General features: G+C 56.7%; 3 protein-coding genes across 5 annotated transcripts; 1 reads left to right on the plus strand and 2 right to left on the minus strand.

Annotated features, from left to right (window-relative positions):
* Nucleotides 1–177: 177 nt before the first annotated feature.
* Nucleotides 178–9,351, minus strand: WDR31 (WD repeat domain 31). Of its 3 annotated transcripts, XM_040083507.1 has the most exons (11): nucleotides 9,314–9,351; nucleotides 8,428–8,526; nucleotides 7,121–7,240; nucleotides 6,268–6,397; nucleotides 5,793–5,867; nucleotides 4,739–4,883; nucleotides 4,562–4,662; nucleotides 3,575–3,642; nucleotides 3,073–3,214; nucleotides 2,136–2,298; nucleotides 178–789 (listed from the first exon to the last, which is right to left on the minus strand). In XM_040083507.1, exons 3-11 carry the CDS (start codon nucleotides 7,165–7,167, stop codon nucleotides 629–631), a joined length of 1,032 nt encoding a protein of 343 aa, XP_039939441.1. In that variant the 5' UTR covers nucleotides 7,168–7,240; nucleotides 8,428–8,526; nucleotides 9,314–9,351; the 3' UTR covers nucleotides 178–628. The 3 variants fall into 3 exon arrangements, with proteins under 3 accessions (XP_039939441.1, XP_039939443.1, XP_039939442.1); XM_040083509.1 differs by lacking the exon at nucleotides 8,428–8,526 and having other exon boundaries at nucleotides 9,314–9,346; XM_040083508.1 differs by lacking the exon at nucleotides 9,314–9,351 and having other exon boundaries at nucleotides 8,428–8,547.
* A 96-nt stretch (nucleotides 9,352–9,447) lies between these two features.
* On the plus strand, nucleotides 9,448–20,177 carry BSPRY (B-box and SPRY domain containing). The gene is made up of 6 exons (XM_040083610.1): nucleotides 9,448–9,583; nucleotides 10,240–10,373; nucleotides 11,292–11,522; nucleotides 12,946–12,971; nucleotides 14,078–14,202; nucleotides 18,235–20,177. The coding sequence occupies exons 1-6, from the start codon at nucleotides 9,448–9,450 to the stop codon at nucleotides 18,759–18,761; spliced, it is 1,179 nt and encodes a 392-aa protein (XP_039939544.1). The 3' UTR covers nucleotides 18,762–20,177.
* On the minus strand, nucleotides 20,160–21,511 carry HDHD3 (haloacid dehalogenase like hydrolase domain containing 3). The gene has a single exon (XM_040083674.1). It carries the CDS (start codon nucleotides 21,024–21,026, stop codon nucleotides 20,310–20,312), a length of 717 nt encoding a protein of 238 aa, XP_039939608.1. The 5' UTR covers nucleotides 21,027–21,511; the 3' UTR covers nucleotides 20,160–20,309.
* Between the last annotated feature and the right edge of the window lie 62 nt (nucleotides 21,512–21,573).

Here is a 21,573-nt window from a genome sequence, read left to right on the forward strand (position 1 = left end):
AGAGCTCCAGGAGCCTTTGGACAGCGCTGCCAGGGATGCCCAGGGTGGGGTTGGTGGGGGTCTGTGCAGGGACAGGCGCTGGGCTGGGTGATCCTGGTGGGTCCCTCCAGCTCAAGGGATTCTGTGTTTGGATGAAAATCTTCAGGAGTAAAGAGAAGATGGATTCACCTCCCTGTAGGCAGCTGGAGAGCAGCTGTCTGTTCCTTGGGAATATGAGCACAGTTCCTTCCAGGGGAAATACGATGGAATGAGAGGCCAGCAACTAACACAGAATTATTTAATTGCAGTCTCCTCTGGTCCAAGCTGAGGTCCAGCTGGGTGTGCTCCAGTATCTGTTCCTTGGACCTGGCATCTCACCTCCCTCTGCCCATCCCGTGCCTCTGGTGCAGGGAGGCTTTGTAAGGAAAATGCAGGAGGCTCAGTCAGGAGCAGGAGCTTGGTTTGAAGGCTCCCAGGGTTTGGCTTTTCTCCTGGACAGCTTTGATACCTCCCCATCACCCACATGCCCAGCAACTCCCCCAGCCCTGCTGCCATGTCCCACAAGCAGAGAGTCCCTGCTGCCCACTGTCAGGGCAGCTCTTGGGGTCACATCCCTCCTGGGACAGTGTGTGACAGGAGGTTCCAGTGCTCAGAACGCTGCCACCTCCTCCAGGGCCGGCTGTGCGCCGCCGCTCACACGGAGCACGTGGATGCCGGAGTTGGAGCTGGCACAGAGCAGCGTGGAGCTGTCGCAGGCGGCCAGCGAGGCCAGCGGCCCCGAGCCCTCGAGGCATAGCGTGGCCAGGCAGGCTGCAAGGGAAGGGACAAGGGAGGGAGGGATGCTGGGTTTGCTGAGATGAGGCAGGGCCACACCAATCTCCCAGCTCCGGGCTCTGCTCTCCTGAGGTGGGTGAGCTGCTGCCCTCACTGTCCTGGATATCCAACACATGGGGATGTGCCCCTGGAAGGGAGACTCGCCCCTGTGCATTGCCCAGTCAGGCAGTGGCTGGTGGGGATCCAGGCTGGGGTCAGGCTCTGCCCCTTCCTGGGATGGGAAGCAGGGCTGGATGGAGCCACAGCCCGCACTGGGCAGAGCTGCAGGGCAGGCCTGGAGCCATTTCCAACACACCTTTTTATCCCAAATTTCTTACAGTTTCCCTCAGGGCTGTGCTACACTCACCACATGGTTTTGATGAATCTCCAAAAGGGAAAGAGAAATAAGATTTTACAATATCCAGTGCCACACGAGCCTTTCTGTTTGTGTCTGTTACTAAACCCCCTGAGAGTTTATGCAGAGACCTCAGCCCCAGGCTGAGCTGCAAACAGAGTTGCACTTGTCCTGGGCCCACAGGCAGCTGCCTCTCCTGGTGCCCTGCACCCTTCCCACAGCAGCTGGATTATGGCTGGGAAGGCAAGAGGATGAGAGCTGCTGCCAGCCCCACAGGCAGCAGGCAAAGGAAGAGGTAAGAGAACAGAAGGTCCTTCTCTGCAGGAGAGCCTCACGTTTCTATTTTCATCCCATCTTAACTAAGTTCCCTTGGAGAGGGGCTTAGCCCTGGGGAATGTCTAATGCTGTGAACCTGAACAGCTCTCAGGAGGTCTCTGCCTGCAGCACAAGGGTTTCCAAGAACCTGCTGCCATGACAGGGCTTGGCAGGCAAACAAACACCTTTGTGTCCAGCTCAGGCAGAGACTCACCCTCAGCACCAGGTTTAACCCCAAACTGCCCACGATTCCCCTTCAAGAGGACAACCAAAATGAGGGTGTTGGCTGACCAGCCCTCTGTCCTCCAGCACAAATTCTACTCCTTAAAAGCTTCTACTTGTACCTGCAGAAATCTCTGAAGTTCCCCTGTTATTTTTACTTTTTCTCATTTGTCCTTCCATGGCTTAACTCAGACGTATCTTTAAAAGCTGCCTGGTAATTTTTCCTCTTAGCTGAGGGAAGACCCCTGTCATCTCTGACATGCAGCTCCTTCATGTTTGTTGACTCCTGGGTTTGCCCTGGGTCATTTCTCCACCCTGCCCTGCAGCTGGCCTGGAGTAAACTCACCCAGCAGCACTCACCCTGCCCATCACCCACCAGGAGACAGAACTGAGGGAAGTGGGTTTGTTATCTGGGAGAAAGGAACACAGAGTGGGCAGGAGCTTCCCCTACCTGCAGTGTTTTGGTCCCAAACCTTCACCGTGCTGTCGCTGGAGGAGGTGGCAATGCTGGGGGTGAGCGCAGGGCCTCGGGGCAGGAAAACACACGAGGTGATGGTGTGGAAATGCCCTCTGTACTCACACACTCGGGCCCTGGTCTGCCTCAGGTCCCAGAGCTGCAGGAAACAGGCAGTGGTAGAGCCCCAGCTCTGCCAGCACGGAGTTGTTTTACCAAGACAGGAAGGTGGGTTTGGATAAAGAGCTCCTCAGTACCATGGCTATTGCCCTTGTCCCTGCCCATGCTCACAGCCCTGGAGAACATCAAAGCCCAAAGGATTTTCACCACTGGTGACTGAGCACATGGCCACACCCACTAGAGACAACAAGCTAAGACCGTGCATGTAAGAAGTGTCCAGCCTGCTCCCATCCTCAGCCCTGCCCACCCTGGGATGGGATAATTTCATCCTCTCAATCCTCACACACAGGGCTGAAAACCTGCAGGATTGAATCCCTGGTTTGGAAACAGCTGAAGCAAGGGATTCTTTACAGGCTTTCTGCAAGAACCTTGTGTTCGTCAATGCCATCCATTGTTTTTTCCCTGTGTGTTTTACTGAAATGAAATTCCAGACTGGTTTGGGGTGGAAGGAACCTTAAAGAACCTTAAACACCCTGCCATGGGCACAGATGCCACTCACTAGATCAGAGTGCTCCAAGCCCCATCCAACCTGGCCTTGGACATCTCCAGGGATGGGGCAGATCCCTGTGGTTTAATCAGGAAGAATAACTGCTGCTATTCCCTGAGCAGAACTTCCCAAAGGGCCAGGCAGGAAGCCAGCAGGCCAAGGCCAGGCAGTGGGAGCACTCAGACCCTTGAGCAGCGATGTGCTGCTCTCCCTGTCTGCCACGGCCACGGGAGGGGAGGGAACAGGAGCCTCGAGCCCGGCACTCACGGTGGCCTCAGCGCCGTGGCCGGCGGAGCCGCTGCTGCAGCTGAGGCAGTACCGCCCGTCCTGGCTCACGTCACAGCACGTCTGGATGTGCTGCTTGGCTGGGAACGTGTGTGCCACCTGCAGCTCCCGGCTGTCCCACACCCTGCAGGGAACGGCAGAGGGCAAGGACACCCTGAGGCATCGCCACCGCCATGGATTCCCTCCCGCGCACCCCGGCTGCGCCCACGGGCTCTGCCCTGGCTGCTCCCCGACTCTCCCTGCATCCCTACATTTATCCATGCTGGATCACTCTCCAGCCTTCTTTCTCACAAATTCTCCTTTTCACCCCCAGTCACCACCCAGGGCTGCTCCCAGCTCCTGTCCCTGGCTGGAGATTGCGCTCCCAGGTGAGCTGGCAGGTGGCCCTTAGCCACACCAGCAGTGGTCGTGCCAACCAAGGACACAACAGCCCCACGTGTCTCAGCCTCTACCTCCCTTCCCCGTGGCCACAGGGAGAATTTACCTGGTGGTTTTATCCTCTGAGGTCTGGATGACATAAGGCTCCCCAGGAACCCAGCACAGGTGTGTGACCTGTGGAAAGGGAAGGATGAGAAGGAGCCACCTCCGTGTGCAGCCCAGACTGTGTGTGCCTGAGGATGGAACAACTGAGCTCCCATCCTCTCCCTCATCCTGCAGGGTTGGGAGCTGGAAATGTTGGATGAAGACATTTTCTGCTCCCCTGCCATGCCCAGTCCCAGTGGGGTTACTGGGGGTGACGGAGGCTGGGAGGCGCCAGCAGCAGGACACAGCCAGGGGAGCAGGGAGAGCAGGGGGTGGCATCCACACCAGCTCTGGGCTGGTACAGGAGGGAATGCAGCCCCACTGCACAGGGCTTGTTCAGCCTGGAGAAAAGGAGACTCAGGGGGCTCTTCTGCCTCTCCACAGCTCCCTGACAGGAGGGTGCAGCCAGGTGGGGGCCAGGCTCTGCTCCCAGGGAACAAGCAACGAGAAGAAATGGCCTCAAGTTGTGCCAGGAGAGGTTTAGGTTGGATATTGGGGAAAAAGTCTTTGCTGAAAGGGTGGTCAGGCATTGGCACAGGTTGCCCAGGGCAGTGGTGGAGCCACCATCCCTGAAGGGATTTAGAAAACAGGTGGCACTTGGGGACATGAGTTAGTGGTGGCTGCGGCAGTGTTGAGGGAATGGCCGGACTCTGGCTTACAGCTTTTTTCCAACCTCAGTGATTCCATGATTCTGTGTGCTTCCAAACAGCTCTGAGAGCACTGATAAATTGCCCTGAATCCCTTGGTACCTTTGTGCTCCTGGGTTTGTTGTTAGCTGGAGAAGAGTAACCAGTCTCAAGCTGAGCCTGCCCAGGTACACAGTGTCCCAAGGGCTCCCTTTGGCACCAAGCTCCCAGCAAATTCTCTCTGCACAGCTCCATGTGTGAAATAACCATGTAGGCAGGGAGACAGATGATGGGGTGGGATCTGAGGAACCAGCAGATCCTACCAGGTTCCTGGAGATTGCAGCTCTGCCCAGGCACTCCCCGGTCTCAGTGTCCCACTTGCACACGGTGTTGTCCCGGGAGCCCGTGCACAGCTGGGAGGCATCTGCAACCGCAAGTTAACATCAAAAACAAGGCGGGAAACGTCAGTCCCTGGGGACTGGGAGTGAGTTGTCCCTCACCTGGGCTCACAGCCAGTCCAGTAACAACCAGGTCATGTCCTGGGAAGAGCTGGCTTGGCCCTGAAGTCCTGTGAAGGTCCCACATCATCACTGTCTTGTCCCGGGATGCGCTGAAAACTCTGTTGGAGTCAAGGGCTGAGGTGACCTGCCAAGGACCAGAAGGAGAAGCTGTTCATCCTCCCACCCCATTCACAGGGAGAGCACAACTCTGCTGCTGTCCTGCCACAGCCCAGCACACGCAGGAACACGACTGGGGAGAGCCCGGCCTCCCAACTCTGTCCCTGATCCCCTCAGAGCCAGGGATAGTGGATGGGTGCTCTCAGGTCTTGTTCTTAGAAACTATTTTAGAGGGAGAACTTCCTTACAAACCTGAATGAGCCCAGTGACAGCTGTTTTGAGCACTGAGGTGAACAAAGCCCCCTTTGTCTTTGCAGTACGCACAGCCCGGGGGATCCACTGGTGCCGTCTCCTGCAGAGGTGCACCAGGCACACCACGCACAGCTACAGCCCCTCTGCACATCTGCTCTCCCAGAAGCCTGCTTGGCTCTGTCATCCCAATCCCAGAAAGGAAATTAAAGCCCTGCTATTCCCAGAATATGCCAGCTATGGCCCATGGTATAGGTATTCCCAGAATATATCAGCCAGGCACGGCTGATTTGTGGATTAATGTCAAATCTAGCAGAATGAGACCTGAAGAAAAGTGAATGACATCCCTGCATCAAAAGCTTGACCTCATAATTCATCCTGAGCTTTTGCTACAGTCCCATGGAGGGGAAGACAAGCTCACATGCAGACCTCCTGCAGCCCTGTTTAGTCTGGATGCAACACTCCACGCTGCTTCCAAAAGTATCTTTTGGGACCTTGGGAAAAACCTGACGTGCTCTGATCACAGAATCACAAATTGTTAAGTTTGGAAAAGTCCTTTAAGGTCATCAAGTCCAACCGTCCCCAGCTGGATGCCAGGAATGCCCGATCCCACCTTTCTGTGGGGATGACAAAGCAGTGCTCCATCATTCCTGGCCCCAGCTCCTGAGGGAGGCCCTGGTGCTCTCACCTTGGTGACCTCGCGCTCGTGGCCGATGAAGCGGCGCAGGGCAGCTCCCGATCTCCAGCTGGACACGGCCACGCTCTGCAGGGACAGGGACAGGGACAGGGGTCAGCACGAGAGCAGGGCAGGGGAGGATTTTTCACATCCTTGGTTATATCATACCAAGACTTGTGCACAGCCCACAGGACAGGGAACAGGTTCCTCTGGTTTTCAGCTCCTAGAGCATGTACAGCTGTCCTTAAAGACAGGTGTTCTAAGAGTCAGTCTGGTGATCCCAAGCCTGGGTGGGAGCATTTGATGTGATATGAGCTCTGGAGAGGTTACAAAATTTGATTCCATGTGCTTCAGTGCGTGCCCCCCCCAAGCTCATTTTTCCTTTCTAAATCCACAAAGCTACCATCCACAGAAATGTTCGAAGCTCACATTTCCACCTTATTTTTGAAGCCATTGATACATTTTCCCGTCCCAGAGGACACCTCACCTTATCCCTTCCTCCTGACACACACAGGTCTGGTTGGAGAGCAGCCACCGAGGTGACGGCGTCGCTGTGAGCGGGGCTGTGCTGCTGGGAGGCACCAGCGGGTCCCGCCTGTCCCACGGAGCCGTCGGCCCTGCAGAGGAACAGGGACAGCACTGGGAGCTGCAGAGCCCGGGAGGTGAGGTCAGGGCTCCATTCCCTGGCACCTCTGGCATCTTCTGACAGGACATCTGTCTTAGAAAGCCAGAGACAGGCTGTGAGTGAGATGGAGCAGACCTATCCCAGCTCTGGAGCTGCTGAATATTTAATCACAGCTCACTCTGTGCTGGTGGAAAGAAGAAAAGAGATTTTGACCTCACCAGCCTCCACAGTCACTCACATGGATCAGGCTCTGCTGCTCTTTGCTGTGACACCTCCCTGCCCATGCGTCCCCCCGCTGCCACCCTGTGCTGCTCTCCAGGCACAGATCCCTCTCCCTGGTGCCAGGGACTGAATTATTTCGTCTTGGCCATGAAAGCTGGTGACAGGCTCTGAACACATAAAGCACTTTGGGTATTTGGACTGAAGAGCCACTGCAGGAGCTGTTCCCCTTCAGAGCTCTGCCTCAGCAATCACAGAGCGCAACCACTGGCCACGGTTATGTGCTTGGCCCTTCCTGTGACCTACATTTGGGATTTCAGTCCTCCAAAGAAGCTGAACGGACCTTATAAATGAGGGTTAAAAATGAAAACCTGATTCAAACATACAATAATGAAACTAAACCGCTGTGCTTGCTATATTGCCTGGCCCTTTGTGTTCACTCCTCACTCTCACACCTGGTTTATTAACAAGACCTGATCTCCCAGTGCTGCTTTACCTGTATTTGGTCGTGTGGAAGCTGATTTTACTCTGCAGTTTCCCCATAGCCCTGGCAAGGAGCAGGCAGTGGTGGGTGTCACATCAGCACCTTGGCATCACTGGAGATCCAGAGGGGTTTCTGTTTGTCACACATACAGGATGAGAGGCTGGTAATGTGTTATCTACATCCTAACTCCATTCAGAGTGAGAAGAAACCTCAGAGGAGGAGACATCTGGAGGTCCTGAGTGGAACCTTTAGCTTAGAGCAGAGCCAGCAGCAGGGTGAGGTCACTGGGACCTCACACTGAGCTTAAAAATGCCCAAGCTTGGTGAGGCCCCAGCAGAGATGGAGCTGCTGCCTGTCATTCTTTACACTTCTTAATCCTGGACCTGGTCTGGACTTCCATATATCCTGGAGATCCCAGAAGCTCGTAGAGCAACTGGTGGGACCAAGTGCAGGCACAGGCAGCCCCAGCACAGCTGAGCCAGCCTGGCAATGCCTGAAGTGATCTTTCCATGAGCTGAGGAACACTTTGGGAAGAGTTTCCATGTCCAAACACCAGTTCCAGGCAAGGCAAGACCACATGGAGAACCCAGATGCATTTAGCAAACACTTGCTGGCCAGGCTGGGGCCAGGCTGCCCTGCCCCTCCCAGGAGGGGTCAGCACAGGCAGCCCCCACAGCAGATCCATCCAGGAGAGGAGCAGCATCTCCCCCATGTCCTCACGGGTCACAGCAGAGCAGAAACCACCCCAGTGACAATGAATTGTCACAGACAATAACTGGCTGCTGCTTAGCTCGAGGCACACTAATTGGATTTAGTCTGCTGGCATGCCCATCTTCCGTGGCTGCATCATTTTACTAATCAAAATCAGAGAAAAAAAAAACTCAGTCTGCTTTCTCCAGAAGAAAACTGCTTGAAGGTTCTGCCCACAAAAAAAAAAAAAAGTGAAAATCAAATCCTGGAAGCACTGAGAAAAAGAGGTCAGGTTTCTACAAAATTCTCTTTCTAATTTTACCCTGACAGCCTTTGTGATTAGCAATTAGTAACACCCAGTTAATCTCCTGCTGTTCTATCCATGAGTTTGCATGTTCCAAAGATGTGAGGAATGGCCAATCTCACAGCTGAGGGGCTGTGACAATTTGGTAATTCATTCTTTCAGTCAGACCGAGTGCCCCAATCGTTTCACTCTATCAGGAACTTGATTTTTCTCTGACAGTGGGAGAACTCTGGAAGTTGCAAAACAAGACTCTGGGAAAAGCTGAGGCGGGAATTCTGATGGTTACTATTACTGTTTCCAACCCTCAGTTAAGGTTTGTCCCTACCTGCACATCCGCTCACAGGGAGCCGCCAGAGGCCAGGGGAGGCTGCAGGGAAGGTGGGAGCTTTGTCCTGCGTCTCACTGTTCTCCTGCCTCCTCCTCACTGCAAGAAAGAGCAGATTTTTCTGCATCCTGGATGAGAACAGGGCTCAGGCAGGATATCAATCCAAGTTTTGCTGTCTTATCCCAACACACATTTATTCATCAGCTGCTCCACCACAAAGCTCTAAAAACTCAGGGATCCTACAACAACTGATTTACACCAAGCTTCACCTCCAGCAGCCTGAGTTTCATGCTAGAAGATGCCCTTATCCCCCTTCCCCACAAATGCATTGCTTGACAGAAACCAAACACTTTTTAAATTGAACTGCTTTTGAAAAATATGCCGCTCTGCTGCCTCCACCTGTCCAGGCACTGCAGCAAAACCCGTACCCCGTATGGGATAGGAAATGTTAGCAACCACAGCAGCGTCACAGGGACCCCAGCAGAGCTGCCCCATCCTCATGGGGGAATAAGCATCCCTTCGAGGAGGGTGTTTGGCTTTGGGGAGAATGGGGGACATCCTGTGTTCCCAGAGCTGGGTGTGACCCCAAGGTGGTGCTGGCACCTCTCTGTGGATGGGGGTGATCCTCTGGGAGTCAATGGGAACATCCCAGGTCCCCGTGGATGGGGGTGGCCCTGTGAGAGCCTGGGAGCATCCCGGGTCCCTGAGACGGGGGTGTCCCTGTGGGGCTCCACGGGAGCATCCCGACCGAGCCCCTCAAGCGCCATGTGGCAGCGGCAGGGGCGAGGCGGGGCAGCCCTCGGGAAAGGTTTGTGAAGAGAGAACCGCGTCCCTGCGCTGGGGCAGCCCCGCGGCCCGGCCCGGCCCGGCCCCGCCGCGCACTCACCGGCCCCGGCGCCGTCCCGCCCGTGCCGCCGCCCGCTGCCGGCTCCGGCGGGGCCGGGCCGGGGCGGAGCCCAGCCGGGAGCCGGCAGCGAGGCCGGGCGGGGCCGCCGCCCCCGCGGCAGGTGCGGGCACAGCATGGCCCGGGCCGAGCGGCTGCGGGTGAGCGCCGGGACCCGGCCCGGCCCGGCTGAGGGGACCCGGGGCTGGGGGGCGGAGGGGCCGGGAGGCTCCGGGGAGTTCCGGCGGGACGGGGGCTCCGGGCGGGCGGGGGGTGTGGGACAGTGGGGGAATATGGGGGTCCTTGGGGGTGTGTGGGGGTCTCTGGGGGTGTGTGGAGGTCCCGGTGGGGGTATGGGGCCACGGGGGTCCCTGGCGGGGTGCGGAGGTCCCAGACGGGGTGTGGGGGGAATGTGAGGGACTCTGGGGGTGTGTGAGGCGGTGGCGTTCCCTGGCGGGGTGTGTGGGGCCATGGGGGTCCCTGGCAGGCTGTGGGGGTCCCTGGGAGTGTGTGGGGCTGTGCGGGTCCCTGGCTGGTTGTGGGGTCCCTGGGGGTGTGTGGAGCCGTGGGGGTCCCTGGCAGGGTGTGGGGGCTGTGTGAGTTCCCTGGCGGGGTGAGTGAGGCCGTAGGGGTCCCTGGCAGGTTGTGGGGTCCCTGGGGGTGTATGGGGTCCCTGGGGGTGTGTGGGGCTGGGCGGGTGGTTCCCAGAGGGAGCTGTGTTCTGTAAAGGAACCCCTGGTGGGTGTGCGCCCACGAAGGATGGTGATGGGGGCTCTGCCAGCGGCTCCTGCATGGTGTGGGGCGGTGTGGGACCCTGGTGGTGTGTGGGGCTGTTCAGGGGTCCCCCGTGGGGAAGGGGCTCTCTGTGGGGCGGTGTCGGGGGGCCGTGTGGGTGTGGGGTGGCTGCCGGGGGCTCGGGGCCCGTCCAGGCCCGCATCCATCGCCCCGCCGCTCCGTGTCCCAGAACAAGCTCGTGGAGCGCTGCGAGCGGCTCCAGCTGCAGAGCGCGGCCATCGCCCGGCACGTGGACGAGGTGCTGCCTGCCAAAGACCAGGGCGTCCTGGTGAGTCCTTGGGGCTGGCCCTGCCTGCTCCCTGCTCGCCGTTCCCGGCAGGGATGCTCAGCTCCCGGGTGGGGGAACGTCGGGATGCGGCTGTGGAAATGGAGTGCCAGGGTGTGCCTGGGATTCTTGCTTCATTTGCCTAGAAAATGTGCACAGACAGTGGTGTGAGTGTACAGCAATCAAATATCCTGCTAGGATCAGTGCCTTAGAATTCCTGGGTTTATTTGTTCCTTGCTGTCACTGAGGATGAGGACAAAGGACAGTGATAGAATCATAGAATCCCAGACTGATTTGGGTTGGAAGGAGCTATCCCATTCCAACCCTCTACCATGGGCAGGGGACACCTCCCACTATCCCAAGTTCCATGCAACTTGGCCTTGGACACTTCCAGGGATCATGGAGTAGCCACAGCTTCTCTGGGCACCCTGTGCCAAGGCTTCACCACACTTGCAGGGAAAATTTCTTCCCAATATCCCATCCAGTCCTGCTCTCTGACAGCGAGACATCATTCTCATCCTGTCTCTTCAGGCTCTTGTCTCAAGTCCCTCTCCAGGTGTCCTGGAGCCCCTTTAGGCACTGGAAGGGGCTCTAAGTTCTCTCTAGCATCTTTTCTTCAGGCTGAACACCCTCAGCTGTTTCAGCCTGTTCTGTTTCTCACCAACAGTGAATCTATGGAGATTTGCTGAGGGACAGGACTCTGGTCCCTGGCAGGTTGTCACTTGTATACCAGGGCTGTCTGAGGAGGCAGTGGGCAGGTTTGGGACTGGTGTGGTGCCAGGTGGCACCATATGCCATGGCCTGGGCTCAGTTAGCAGAGTAGCACTCATGGCTGAGCCCCAGGAGAGCCGGCGGAAGCAGCTGGGGCTGCCATCGGGGCTGGAGCAGGGCTGATGCTCCTGCCGTGTCCTTGCCCGGCAGAGCGCGGCCAGCGCGGCGCGGGAGCTGGTGATCCAGAGGCTGCTCCTCGTGGGGAAGGCCTGTGAGAACGAGGAGCAGCGGCTGCTGGAGAGGGTGCACGCCGAGGAGGAGCGGGCGCACCAGAGCATCCTCACCCAGCAGGTGCACTGGACAGAGGCCCTGCACAAGCTGGATGCCCTCCGCACCTACCTGGTGGACATGATCACCAAGCTGGATGACCAGGGCCTGCTGGTGAGTACTGGGTCAGGCAGCCCAGAGCTGACCCGCAGTTTTTGTTGTGGAACTTCAGTGCAGTGTTCAGCAGCTGCTGTGCTGACAGCAGGGAGGCACAGGTGGACAGGGCATACATTTGCAGGTCTGGCTCAGGGAACCTCCTTGACCTGATCCTGATAAGCCCCTGTGGTTCCCTGGTGGTTCCTAGAGCATCTGCTCTGCCCGATCCTGCTCTTGCTTGCAGTGAGGTCCAGAACCACCCAAGTTCAGGTCTCTATGCTCTGGGCTTGTAGCTGCCCTTAGGCTGGACAGCCAGGACAGCTCTGGGTTGTGAGCTGCTCTTACAACAGTTAGTTGTGCTACCAGTTTTCTGGTGTCTAGTTTTAATCAAAACTGACCCTTGGAAACACCTGCAGCTCTTCTGGAAAGTCCCCTGTGTTGCCTGCCTTGGCCCTGATAGGGATATTCTCTGTGCAAAGCAGCCTGTGCTTCCCCTTGCTCAGTTCCTTCTCTGGTTATTGAATCATCTGGGTTCACCCAAGCGATTCCTCTCATTGTAGATGTGATCAGGACCATGCCACCACCGTGCTCACCCTCTGCTTCCCACACGTAAATTTGTGAGGAAGGGAACAGCAGCTCGGCTTGGAAAACAGACCCAATCCCATGGAAAGAGGGCAGATGTTCCTTTGGTGGGAAAGGCAGTTCCTGTCCTGCCCCAGCACCTCGGTGTGCGGGGCTGTAGCTGTACCACAAAGAGGAGAGGCTGGAGAGCAGGATCCATCAGCTGCCTGTGGCAGAGAACAGCCACACCCTCAGTTTCTCCTTTTGGAAAGGAATTAGGGGTTCACGTGTTCTCCACCTTGGGTTGTTGATGTTGGTACTTGTGCCTATCTGGAATCAACACATGCCATGCCACAGGAAAGCTGAAGGCATGCAAAGTGCATTGGTTGGATTTGGGCAGGGATCAGGTATTTTCTTATCACTTTGCTGTACCTTGAGAGTGCCTCATGCCCAGCAGGTATAGAAACGAGTGGGACTGATCATGAGGTCACCTGGCTCTTGGCTTAGACCCTCTGCAGCCTCTCTCCTTTGCTGTAAGCCCTGGGGTTGTTTGCTGGGAGCACAGGCTGTCCCTGCAGCCTGTCCTAGCGGGGTGGGGTCAGAGAGGGGACCCCTCTCTGAGGCAGTGCCCCAACCACACGTGCAATGTATTGCCTCCAGCCATTCCCACTCATTTTCTGAGTTGGGAAGTGGGAAGTGCTGCAGCTGAAGAAAATGGATCTTGGATGCTCCTGCTTCTCCGCAGGGCTGGGTTGGGGTGAGGGGTGGCTTCTCTGGGTTAGGCAGGGGAACACTGCTCCCCATATCCTGGGTTTGTTGGGTTTGGGGTGTCTTCTGTGGGGATTTACACTGTGATGACTCTTTCTCTCCTTGTCCCCAGCAAGCAGAACAAGAAATCTTCGAGAGGTCAGTACGCAGCTCTCCTGGTCCTTTCCCTGACCCTGCTCCAAGCTTTCCCTGCTCCTGCTCCACACCTGCATGGCCACAGCTCCTGTGCTGCGTGCCGTGACTCAGGCACCCCATGACACCTCCTTTGTCCCATGTGCTGCTTTTGTTGTGGACAAGGACAGAGCGCAGAGATGCCAGCATGGCCTCTTGTCTCTGCTCCATGTGCTGTGCTGCACCTGGACATGCTCCATGTGCTTTCTCAGATCAGCAGTCCTTGCTTCTGGGAGAACTTCTGCAGCTCCTTAGAAAACCACAGGGCCTGCTGGGGGCTGGAGCAGGCCTGTGCCAGGCTGTTGGCAGGAGCTGGGATGGTCTGTGCTCCGTGCTGGGGGTGGCTGGCACAGCATCTCCCCAGTTCTGCACGGGCAGGGAGAGCCAGGTGCAGGCCTCAGTGTCCCCAACAGCCCTGTCAGGGACACTGGGCTGCCCTTCCTGAGGAAGCACCTTGGTGGCTGTGTTTTTATTTAATCTTTTTAATTTCATTTAAGTCATTTATTTCTGTGGCTGCTGTGAGGGTGCTGGCCCTGGCTGCACTGTGCTGCTCAGAGGGCCCGTGGGGGTATTTGTGGGGGTATTTGTGGAGAGTACAGAGTGTGCCACAGCAGCCCGTGCCACATTCTGTCCTCACAATCAGGAGTTCTGTGTGTGCTGCAGGCCACAGGAGCCAGCAGACCCCTGGCTCTGTGCTGGGTGAAGCCTGGTGTCCTGGCTTGCTCTGTGCCCAGACTGTGGGGCCCTGGCAATAGAGGGAACTCCGATTCTCTGCCTGTTCATTGTGCTCCCCTGGTGCCCTGACAGCTGCTCTCAGACACATTTATTTACCCTGTGTCTGCTGAGTGAGGAGCTGTTGACTCAGGCTGCTGGGATGTGTTTTACAACACTGCAGCCCTCTCAGGAGGAACTGTAAGCAGAGCCAACCGAAAGTATCGCTCAGGGTGAGAGCTGGCCCAGACACCGCTGCTGTGGTCTCTTTAACCTCTGCCATACCTCCTTGTGATCTTTTAAACACCTCCCAGCACAATAAATGATGGTATTTTGAAATAACTCCTGTTTTCCTTTGCTAGGACGGAGGTAGCGGAGGGAATCCTGGAGCCACAGGAGTCCCTGAAGTTAAACTTTAATCAGACCTGTGTTCAGAGTCCACTGCTGCATCGACTGTGGGCCTGTGCTGTGCTCTGCTGCCTCACAGGTCAGTGCCTTGCTTAGATCTTGCATGCTCCAGGGATTCCTGCACTTGTGTTGTGCCCAGAGAAACACCCTCATGCCGTGTCCAAACTTCCTCACACTGTGTCCTGCCCCTCTGCTCTCCCAGCCTCTGCTTGTTTCTTGGAGCCCATTCAGGGAGGCAGCAGCAGCTGTGGGAGGTGTAGGGGGTGTAGTGGGGGCTCCAAGCAGGCTGTGGCTCAGGGAAGAACTGGAGTTTGAAAAGCTTGTGTGTTTTATCAGCTCTGTGGCTTTATCGTTGTGTGGTTTCTTTCACTGTTTCCCGGGTCTCTGGGTGACAGCAGTGAAGCTGATGCTGCTCTGGGAATCTCTGTCACAGAAATCTCTGTTCACAACGTTTAGCATTGGGCTGCTGGGGACTTGGAGAGGGTGATTTCATCTGTGGGGTGTCTGTGAGACTGACCAGTGCAGGGGGCAGTGAGTAGATGAAGCAGTGCTCTGATCACGAGCTGAGGCTGTGGCTGTGCACGAGCTGGTGGTTCTAGAGGTGTTTGTGCTCTGGCTCAGCTCCTGCTGTACAGCTGAGGCTGCCCTGGAGGCATTTGCCAGGCCACTGACAGGCTCTGGGACTGGTTTACCTGGCTGGTGCTGGCTGTGTTAAGCAGGGAAAGATGTTTTTCCTCCGTCTGTGATGTGCTTGAATGGCTGGTTGTGAAATGTTTGCTTTAACAACTGACTGAAAGCCAGAGTAAGAGTATTTCAAATACATTTTCTGTTTCTCAGAGATGGCAGTATCCTTCGTAAGTTGCCTTGTGAATGATCCCTAGGGTGTTTTTTCCAAAGCTTCTGTACAAACTTCTGATTTCTGCTCATCTTGCTGTGATTGTTATGAGCTGTTTACAGTTTTTCCATCTTTCCAGGCCCATCTCCAAGGTCTGCACTTCAGGCTTTTATTGATTTTAAGTATTAGCTTGAGAGTCTGTTCCTATCAAGCACTACTACCATCACGTGTTTTTATCTACTGCAAACTCTGGTGTTGCTCTCCCTTTGTGATTAATTTCCCTGTTTGGAATCTGTGAGTGCTGGCAGTCGAGGGAAGTGTCCCTGTAGGGGGCTGGGGCCAGGTGATCTTTAGGGTCCCTTCTGACCCCAATCACTCTGTGATTCCATGCCAGCCCCTGCAGTGGTGCATTGGCCGTGTCACAGAATTCCAGGATTGTTCAGGTTGGAAAAGACCTCTAAGACCATCCAGTCCAACCTGTCATCTCCACCTTGTCCCCCAGGCCAGAGCAGTGACTGCCACGTGCAGTCATGCCTTGGACACCTCCAGGGATGGTCACTCCCCTCCTCCCTGGGCACTGCCTTTCAGGATTTAACAGCCCATTCAGTGAAGAAATTCTTCCTGAAAAAATCAGTTGAGCAGGTTCTCAATGTTCAGAGCCATGGAGTCAAGCAGGAAGCCTTTCCCTAATTTTCTTTGTTGTGACAGGGTTTTTGTGAGGATTCCTCTCCCAACAGTGTTCTTGTGAAATGTAATGACTTTCAGGCATTTGATTCTTGTGGTGAGTGTGCTGATGCACTTATTACACAGGAATTTCATTCTGTTGGGGTTTTTTTGAGTGTGTGTTTACATTTCACGTGTCATTACTGCATGCTGAGGATGCCTGGTGTATCCTCGTGGATCTCATCAGTCCACAGGCCACCCTGCACCAAGCCTTAGAGATTTAATATTAACAGCAGTGGTCTGAGCTTGCCTTAAGACACAGTAGTGTGAAGTGTCACTCTGTGGTCTCTTCTCCCAAAGGCAGGTGAGCAGGTAGTTGTCTTGTTTATTTGCTTGAGAACAGAAAATTCCAAGCCAATGGCTCACTCCATAACCTCTAAAAAACTTGGAAAGCAGCTGCAAAAGGGCCTCCATTTCACTCTCAAAAATGAACATTATTCCTTTGATGCCTTCACTTGGCATACAGGCTTCTGTATCACTTCTGTTTGGGGTTGGCAGCTTCTTCCTTACACCACAAGATGATGGAAATCTCCTGGCACCGTTTTGGGAGGGATCTTGGTTCATGGGAACTTGGATTTTTTAAAAGCAGTCAGATGTGCTGCAGCTCACACAAATGTGCTTCCCAGAGCTGTTAACTGGGGGAATTTATTGTCCCAGTATCCCTCATATCCCAAGGCCACCCTGACGGATACAGAGCACAGAGAAAATAGACTTGGTGCGAGATGAATTCCCAGTGGAATAATTCATCAGAATTATATGTGAAATCCAGATTTAATCGTGACAAAACACTTGTGTGAGGGACAAAATTTGCTGATCTGAATTACTCTGCTGTCACTTTGCCAGCACCTCCCCTCCCTCAGATACTCCCCTGGAACTGCAGTTCCACAGCAAAGCCAAGTGGGTGTCACTGGGGTGGTGTTTCCCTGCATGGACACCAGGATGCAGCCCTAGGTTAGCTGTGTGTTGCACAACAGGAGGGTTAGTGCTCTCCTTCTGCCTGAGGAAGATAAACTCTGGTGCTGCTCTGTTTTCTATGAATTCAGAGCAGTATTTGGATTCCTGGAAAGCCGCCCTGCACACCAGCAGCGTGGGCAGCCCCAAAACCCTGTGGAGAGCTCAGGTTTGGCTCCTGTCTGGGGAAATAAATCATCAGATGAAGGAGGCTGGCAGCTCCTGCTGAAAGAAATGCTGGCTTCAGCTCCTCTTTGGGCTCACTCTGGCTTGCAGTAATTCCTGCTTAACATGCACAGGTGCATGGCATTGATTTGCAAAGGGATAATTCAGTCTCAGTTCATCTGCCAGGGAGCACCTGGGCAGGGGCAGCCTGAGGAAAGCTTGGAGCATTGCTGCTGGGTGCTGTTTGCTGTTTGAGGGATGCTGACCTGGGTCCTGGAGCAGGCTGGGCTCTGGGATCACCCTGTTGAGGTCACCCTTTGGTTCTTTAAGGGCTGTGTGCTGGGCAGAGGGTGTTGGGCAATGGCTGGTGCTGGTGTGACAGAGCTGCTGGCAGGGATAGGAGAGCCACTGAGTCACCCCTCCAGCCCTGTTTCCATGGTGGTTTAAGACCTAAAATGAACAAAGTGAGGGTGGGGGAAGGCAGAGCAAGGAGGGGCACCTGCTGGCAGGAGCTGGGTCTCCTCAGGAGCAGGTGAGTCCACTGGGGCATCACGCTCATCCCCGCTTGACAGATTTAGGTACTGAGGGGTACACTTGTGCAGTTCCACAGCCTGCAGTCCTAGAGAGGGGTCTCAGGGGGAAGCATGCAGCCAGGGCAGGGCACCATGATCTTTAGGGGTCTTTTCCATCCTTGACAGCCCTGTGATTCCATGATGTTGAAGTGGTGCAGGCCCACAGTGGGTGCAGTGTCCTCTGGCCGGCCTGGGCTGCTACTGGCTGGGTTTGTGCAGCTGAGCACCCTCTTTTTTCACAGCAAAACCAGGTCCAGTTACAGCCATGCTCAGCTCTAAGCCTGGTGCCACCTCCCTACCCTGTTCCCAGCGCCTCAGGGTGGGTTGATAAACACCTGGGGCTTTGTAGCAGGAAAGAGATTTCCCTGCCCAGCCCTTTCCCGTCCTGTTTTTCCAGCTTTGCAGGTTTTCTGCTCACAGCCCTCCCAGTCTTGCCAGGCTCTTGGCTCCCCTGGGTGGGGGAGGAGCAGCCAGGCCCTGCTCACCCACCATGGGGGTGGGGAAGGACAGGAACTAGGTTTGGATCTCTCCCAAAAGTGGGGTGAACCAAACCTGCTGAGTTCTGTTTTGGGGGGACTCAGGCCAGGGTCAGAGGAAGATGAGTAGGGCCTTCAGTGCAAGGTGGAGAGGTGTCTGGTGAGTCTGGGCTTTGGTGAATGTCTGCCTTGTTCTGGCCCTGGCTGAGAGGAGAAGCTGTGGCACCCAGCCTGAGCCCCAGCACTGTCACCCAGGGGAGCAGATGGGGCCCCAGGAGCCATGCGTGAGGACAGGGTGGTTGCGCTTGTGTTCCTCATGGCCACGACTACCTCAGGTGGTTCAGGTGGTGGCCACTGAGTCAGTGCTCACCACGTGGCTTCTCTTGCAGGCTCACAGGAGGTTCACATCGATGAGAAAACCCTGAGCCCCCACCTCAGCCTGTCAGAAGACAAGAGAACCCTGACCTTCAGCCCCAAGAAAGCAAAGGTGGACTCGGACTGCCCCGAGCGGTTTGACCACTGGCCCAACGCTTTGGCCACTGCACCTTTCCACTCGGGGGTCTGTGCCTGGAAGGTCAGCGTGGAGCAGAGCTGTGCCTACAAGCTGGGGGTTTGCTACAGCTCCGTGCCCAGGAAGGGCTCTGCCAACGAAGGCCGCCTGGGCTTCAACACTGCCTCCTGGGTGTTCTCACGCTATGACAAGGAATTCCGGTTCCTGCACGCGGGGCAGCCCCAGCCCGTGGAGCTGATTAAGGCCCCGGCAGAGATTGGGGTCCTGCTGGACTTTGCTGGGGGGGAGCTGCTGTTCTACGACCCCGACTCCTGTGCCATCCTCTTCTCCCACCGCCAGGCCTTCCTGGAGCCCGTCTACCCTGTCTTTGCCGTGGCACACCAGAGCATCTCGCTGGTCCTGTGAGCGGGGTGTGGCCGTGTGTGACTGTGTGTGCTCTGGCAGTACCGGGGGGAACGAGCCCGGGCAGGGCTGTGGGCTGTGTCCAGGGGCCTTCAGACAACACCTGCCTTCACACTACACCTGTTCCTCTGTGTTTTCTGCAGCTTTCCTCTCGTCCCGGAGCCTGCACCCTGTGCTGGGGTGAGGGGTCTGGGAATGCCTGGCTGGGCCAGCTGCTCCTAGGTGAATTGTTTCATTTCTGCCCCACCAAAGGCAGCTTTCCAGTCAGCTGATGGGCTGGAGAAGAGAGGAGAAATAGTGAGAGATACGTATGGAGAAATGGCAGGGAGGAGGCCCGTGGAAAGGGACATACGGTGCTCTACAGCTCCTTGACAGGAGGGTGGAGCCGAGGGGATCAGGCTCTGCTCACAAGCAGCAGTGAAAGGACAAGAGGAAACAGCTTCAAGTTGTGCCAGAAGAGGTTTAGGTTGGATAGTGGAGAAAATTTCTCTGGCACAGCTGCCCAAGACAGTGATGGAGTCACCATCCCTGGAGGGGTTTAAAAGGCATTGTGGATGTGGCACTTGAGGACATGGTTTAATGGTAGCCTAGGCCTAGGGTTGGGAGAGCAGTTGGACTTGATCCTAAAGGTCTTTTCCAGCCTAAATGATTCTGTGATTCCCTGACTGGGACACAGCTGGAGATGCTTTTGGGAGGAGCTACCCCACTGCAGAGCAGGGACAGTGCAGGGGGCTCTTCCCTGTAGGGGAATAGTGCTGGGGACAGGGGCACTGCTGAGGGGCTGTGGCCATGTCCAAGCACAGGAACAAGCAAAGAGCAGCAGAAAGAAACCAAAACTGAGTGTCCCAAGGAAGTGGGGTTTGAGTATAATGGTGCAAACACAGGGAGCTGATGGGAGCAGGCAGGGAGGAAGGAGAGGTGTAGGCCTGGAGTTCGGCCACAGAGAGGGGTTTTAAGTCATCTTTAAAGAGTCATATTTATTTCTCACTACCTGAGTCAGTAAAGTTTGTTAATTGGCAATTCATGAAGTGAAGTTGCCCAGCTCCAGACCATTTTCCCCACAGCAGGAGACCTGCAGGCACCTCCTGCCTGCCTCCTGCTCTTGGGAAGGGGGGGATGTTGGTGAGGTGGCAAAGCTGGGGCACTGAGGGTGCAGGGCCTGGGCAGGGATGTCCTGAGTGCTCTGTGTGGGCAAACCTTCCCTGGAACAAGGCCAGCACTTGCACTGGGAGATGCCTGAGCCTGTCCCCAGGGGGACTGAGAAGGGAATAACCTCAATATCTACCTCCATCTCCTGCCAGAATGAGCCTCTGAAGTGACCCAGTCCCAGCCCTTTTAGGGGAAGATACCACAGCTGACCCTCTTTAGTGTTTTTAGAGCCATGAAACACATCTGCTCCACTGCTGGGCATAAGAAATATTTTATTGCATGAACACTCCTGCTCCATAGGCTTCTCGGACTTGCTGCTCTTCCTTGCCCACCTGGCAGCAAGAACTCAATGTCGGGACAGTTCAGCACTCGGCAGCAGCACTGGACCCCTCCAAACCGCAGCTACTCCTTCTCGATGCGAGCCAGGAGGTGGCTTAGCGTGGGCAGGACGTGCTCGGGGGGCAGCTCCGGCCCCCCGCCCTGCCCGGCCGCCCGCAGCAGGAAGCTGTGCATGCCCACGGCCCGGGCTGCCCGGTAATCCCGGCTGTAGTCATCCCCGACGTGAGCCGCCTGCTCGGGCCGGGCCCCGCCGAGCCGCAGCGCCTGCTCGAAGATCCTCCCGTCCGGCTTGGCGAAGCCTGCGGCCTCGGAGGTGAGCACGAACTCGAAGTGGTGCCGCAGGTCGCACTGCGAGAGGATGGCTTCCAGCCGGCTGTCGAAGTTGGAGACGACTCCCATGCGGAAGCCGAGCTGGCGGCACCGGCTCAGGGTCTCGGCGGCTCCCGGCAGCACCTCCCAGTTGTGGGAGCTGCAGTAGTCGCGGTAGAGCTTTTCTGCCAGCTTCGTCAGGGCTGCCTCGTCCTGCACGCCCGAGAGCCTGAAGCTCTGTTTGACAACATCCAGCCACCACTGCCGGGAGCTGAGCCCCTGGCCGTGGCCGTAGTTGGGGAAGCGCCGGCTCTGGGCTCCGTACACCTCCCGGAAGGAGCGCCCCAGAGCCTCGGGCTGCACCTGCAGCCCCTGGGCCCGGGCCTCGGCCGCATAGCTCTGGCCCACGGGCTGCCGCAGCCGCAGCAGCGTGTCCTTCACGTCCCACGTCAGCAGGCGCAGCTTGAGCATGGCCTCAGCAGCGCCCGGGACACAGCCGAGCCCCGCGGTGCCGGTCACATCGCAGGGCTGCGGGCACCCCAGCTCGCTGTCCGCCGCAGTACCAGCGTCCGTGTCCCTCCGGCAGGGCTCAGGGCCCCTCTGGGGTCAGCATGAATACCCGGCACAGAGGACGAACCCTGCTCCGAGTCCCAGAGGCAAAGTCTGCCAGGCCGGGGCAGTGACACTCCCCACGTGGGTGCTGCAGCCGGGAAGAGCCGGGGCACCGGGGCTGGATCGGGGCAGGGTGTCCGGGGCGGGTGTCCGGGGCACGGCCGGGGTGTCGGGGGCGGGAGCACCGCTGGACCGCAGGCGCAGACTGACGGTGTCCCCGCGGGTCCCGGAGGTGCGGGGCGGTGCCGGTGCTCACCGGGCCGAGCTCCCGGTGCGCGGGGGCTGCGGGCTGGGGCTGTGCGCAGGGCCGGCACCCACCTGCGCCGCTGCCCGGAAGCACCGCCTCTCCCGGAGACCCCTCCCAAGCCGGAATTCCCTCCCATTCCGGAAAACCCGCCCATTCCGG

Source organism: Hirundo rustica, chromosome 20, assembly GCF_015227805.2.
Source record: "Hirundo rustica isolate bHirRus1 chromosome 20, bHirRus1.pri.v3, whole genome shotgun sequence".
Classification (NCBI taxonomy): domain Eukaryota; kingdom Metazoa; phylum Chordata; class Aves; order Passeriformes; family Hirundinidae; genus Hirundo; species Hirundo rustica.

What these genes read in the sequence shown, in the direction of transcription:
- WDR31 (XM_040083507.1), bottom strand. Translation starts at nt 7,167, where the DNA reads ATGGGGAAACTGCAGAGTAAAATCAGCTTCCACACGACCAAATACAG. An exon ending in TTCCACACGACCAAATACAG is followed by an intron (nt 6,398 to 7,120) that starts GTAAAGCAGCAC and finishes GTTCCTCTGCAG; the next exon opens with GGCCGACGGCTCCGTGGGAC. An exon ending in TTGGGACCAAAACACTGCAG is followed by an intron (nt 790 to 2,135) that starts GTAGGGGAAGCT and finishes CTTCCCTTGCAG; the next exon opens with CCTGCCTGGCCACGCTATGC.
- BSPRY (XM_040083610.1), top strand. Translation starts at nt 9,448, where the DNA reads ATGGCCCGGGCCGAGCGGCTGCGGGTGAGCGCCGGGACCCGGCCCGGC. An exon ending in TGGATGACCAGGGCCTGCTG is followed by an intron (nt 11,523 to 12,945) that starts GTGAGTACTGGG and finishes CCTTGTCCCCAG; the next exon opens with CAAGCAGAACAAGAAATCTT. An exon ending in TGTGCTCTGCTGCCTCACAG is followed by an intron (nt 14,203 to 18,234) that starts GTCAGTGCCTTG and finishes CTTCTCTTGCAG; the next exon opens with GCTCACAGGAGGTTCACATC.
- HDHD3 (XM_040083674.1), bottom strand. Translation starts at nt 21,026, where the DNA reads ATGCTCAAGCTGCGCCTGCTGACGTGGGACGTGAAGGACACGCTGCTG.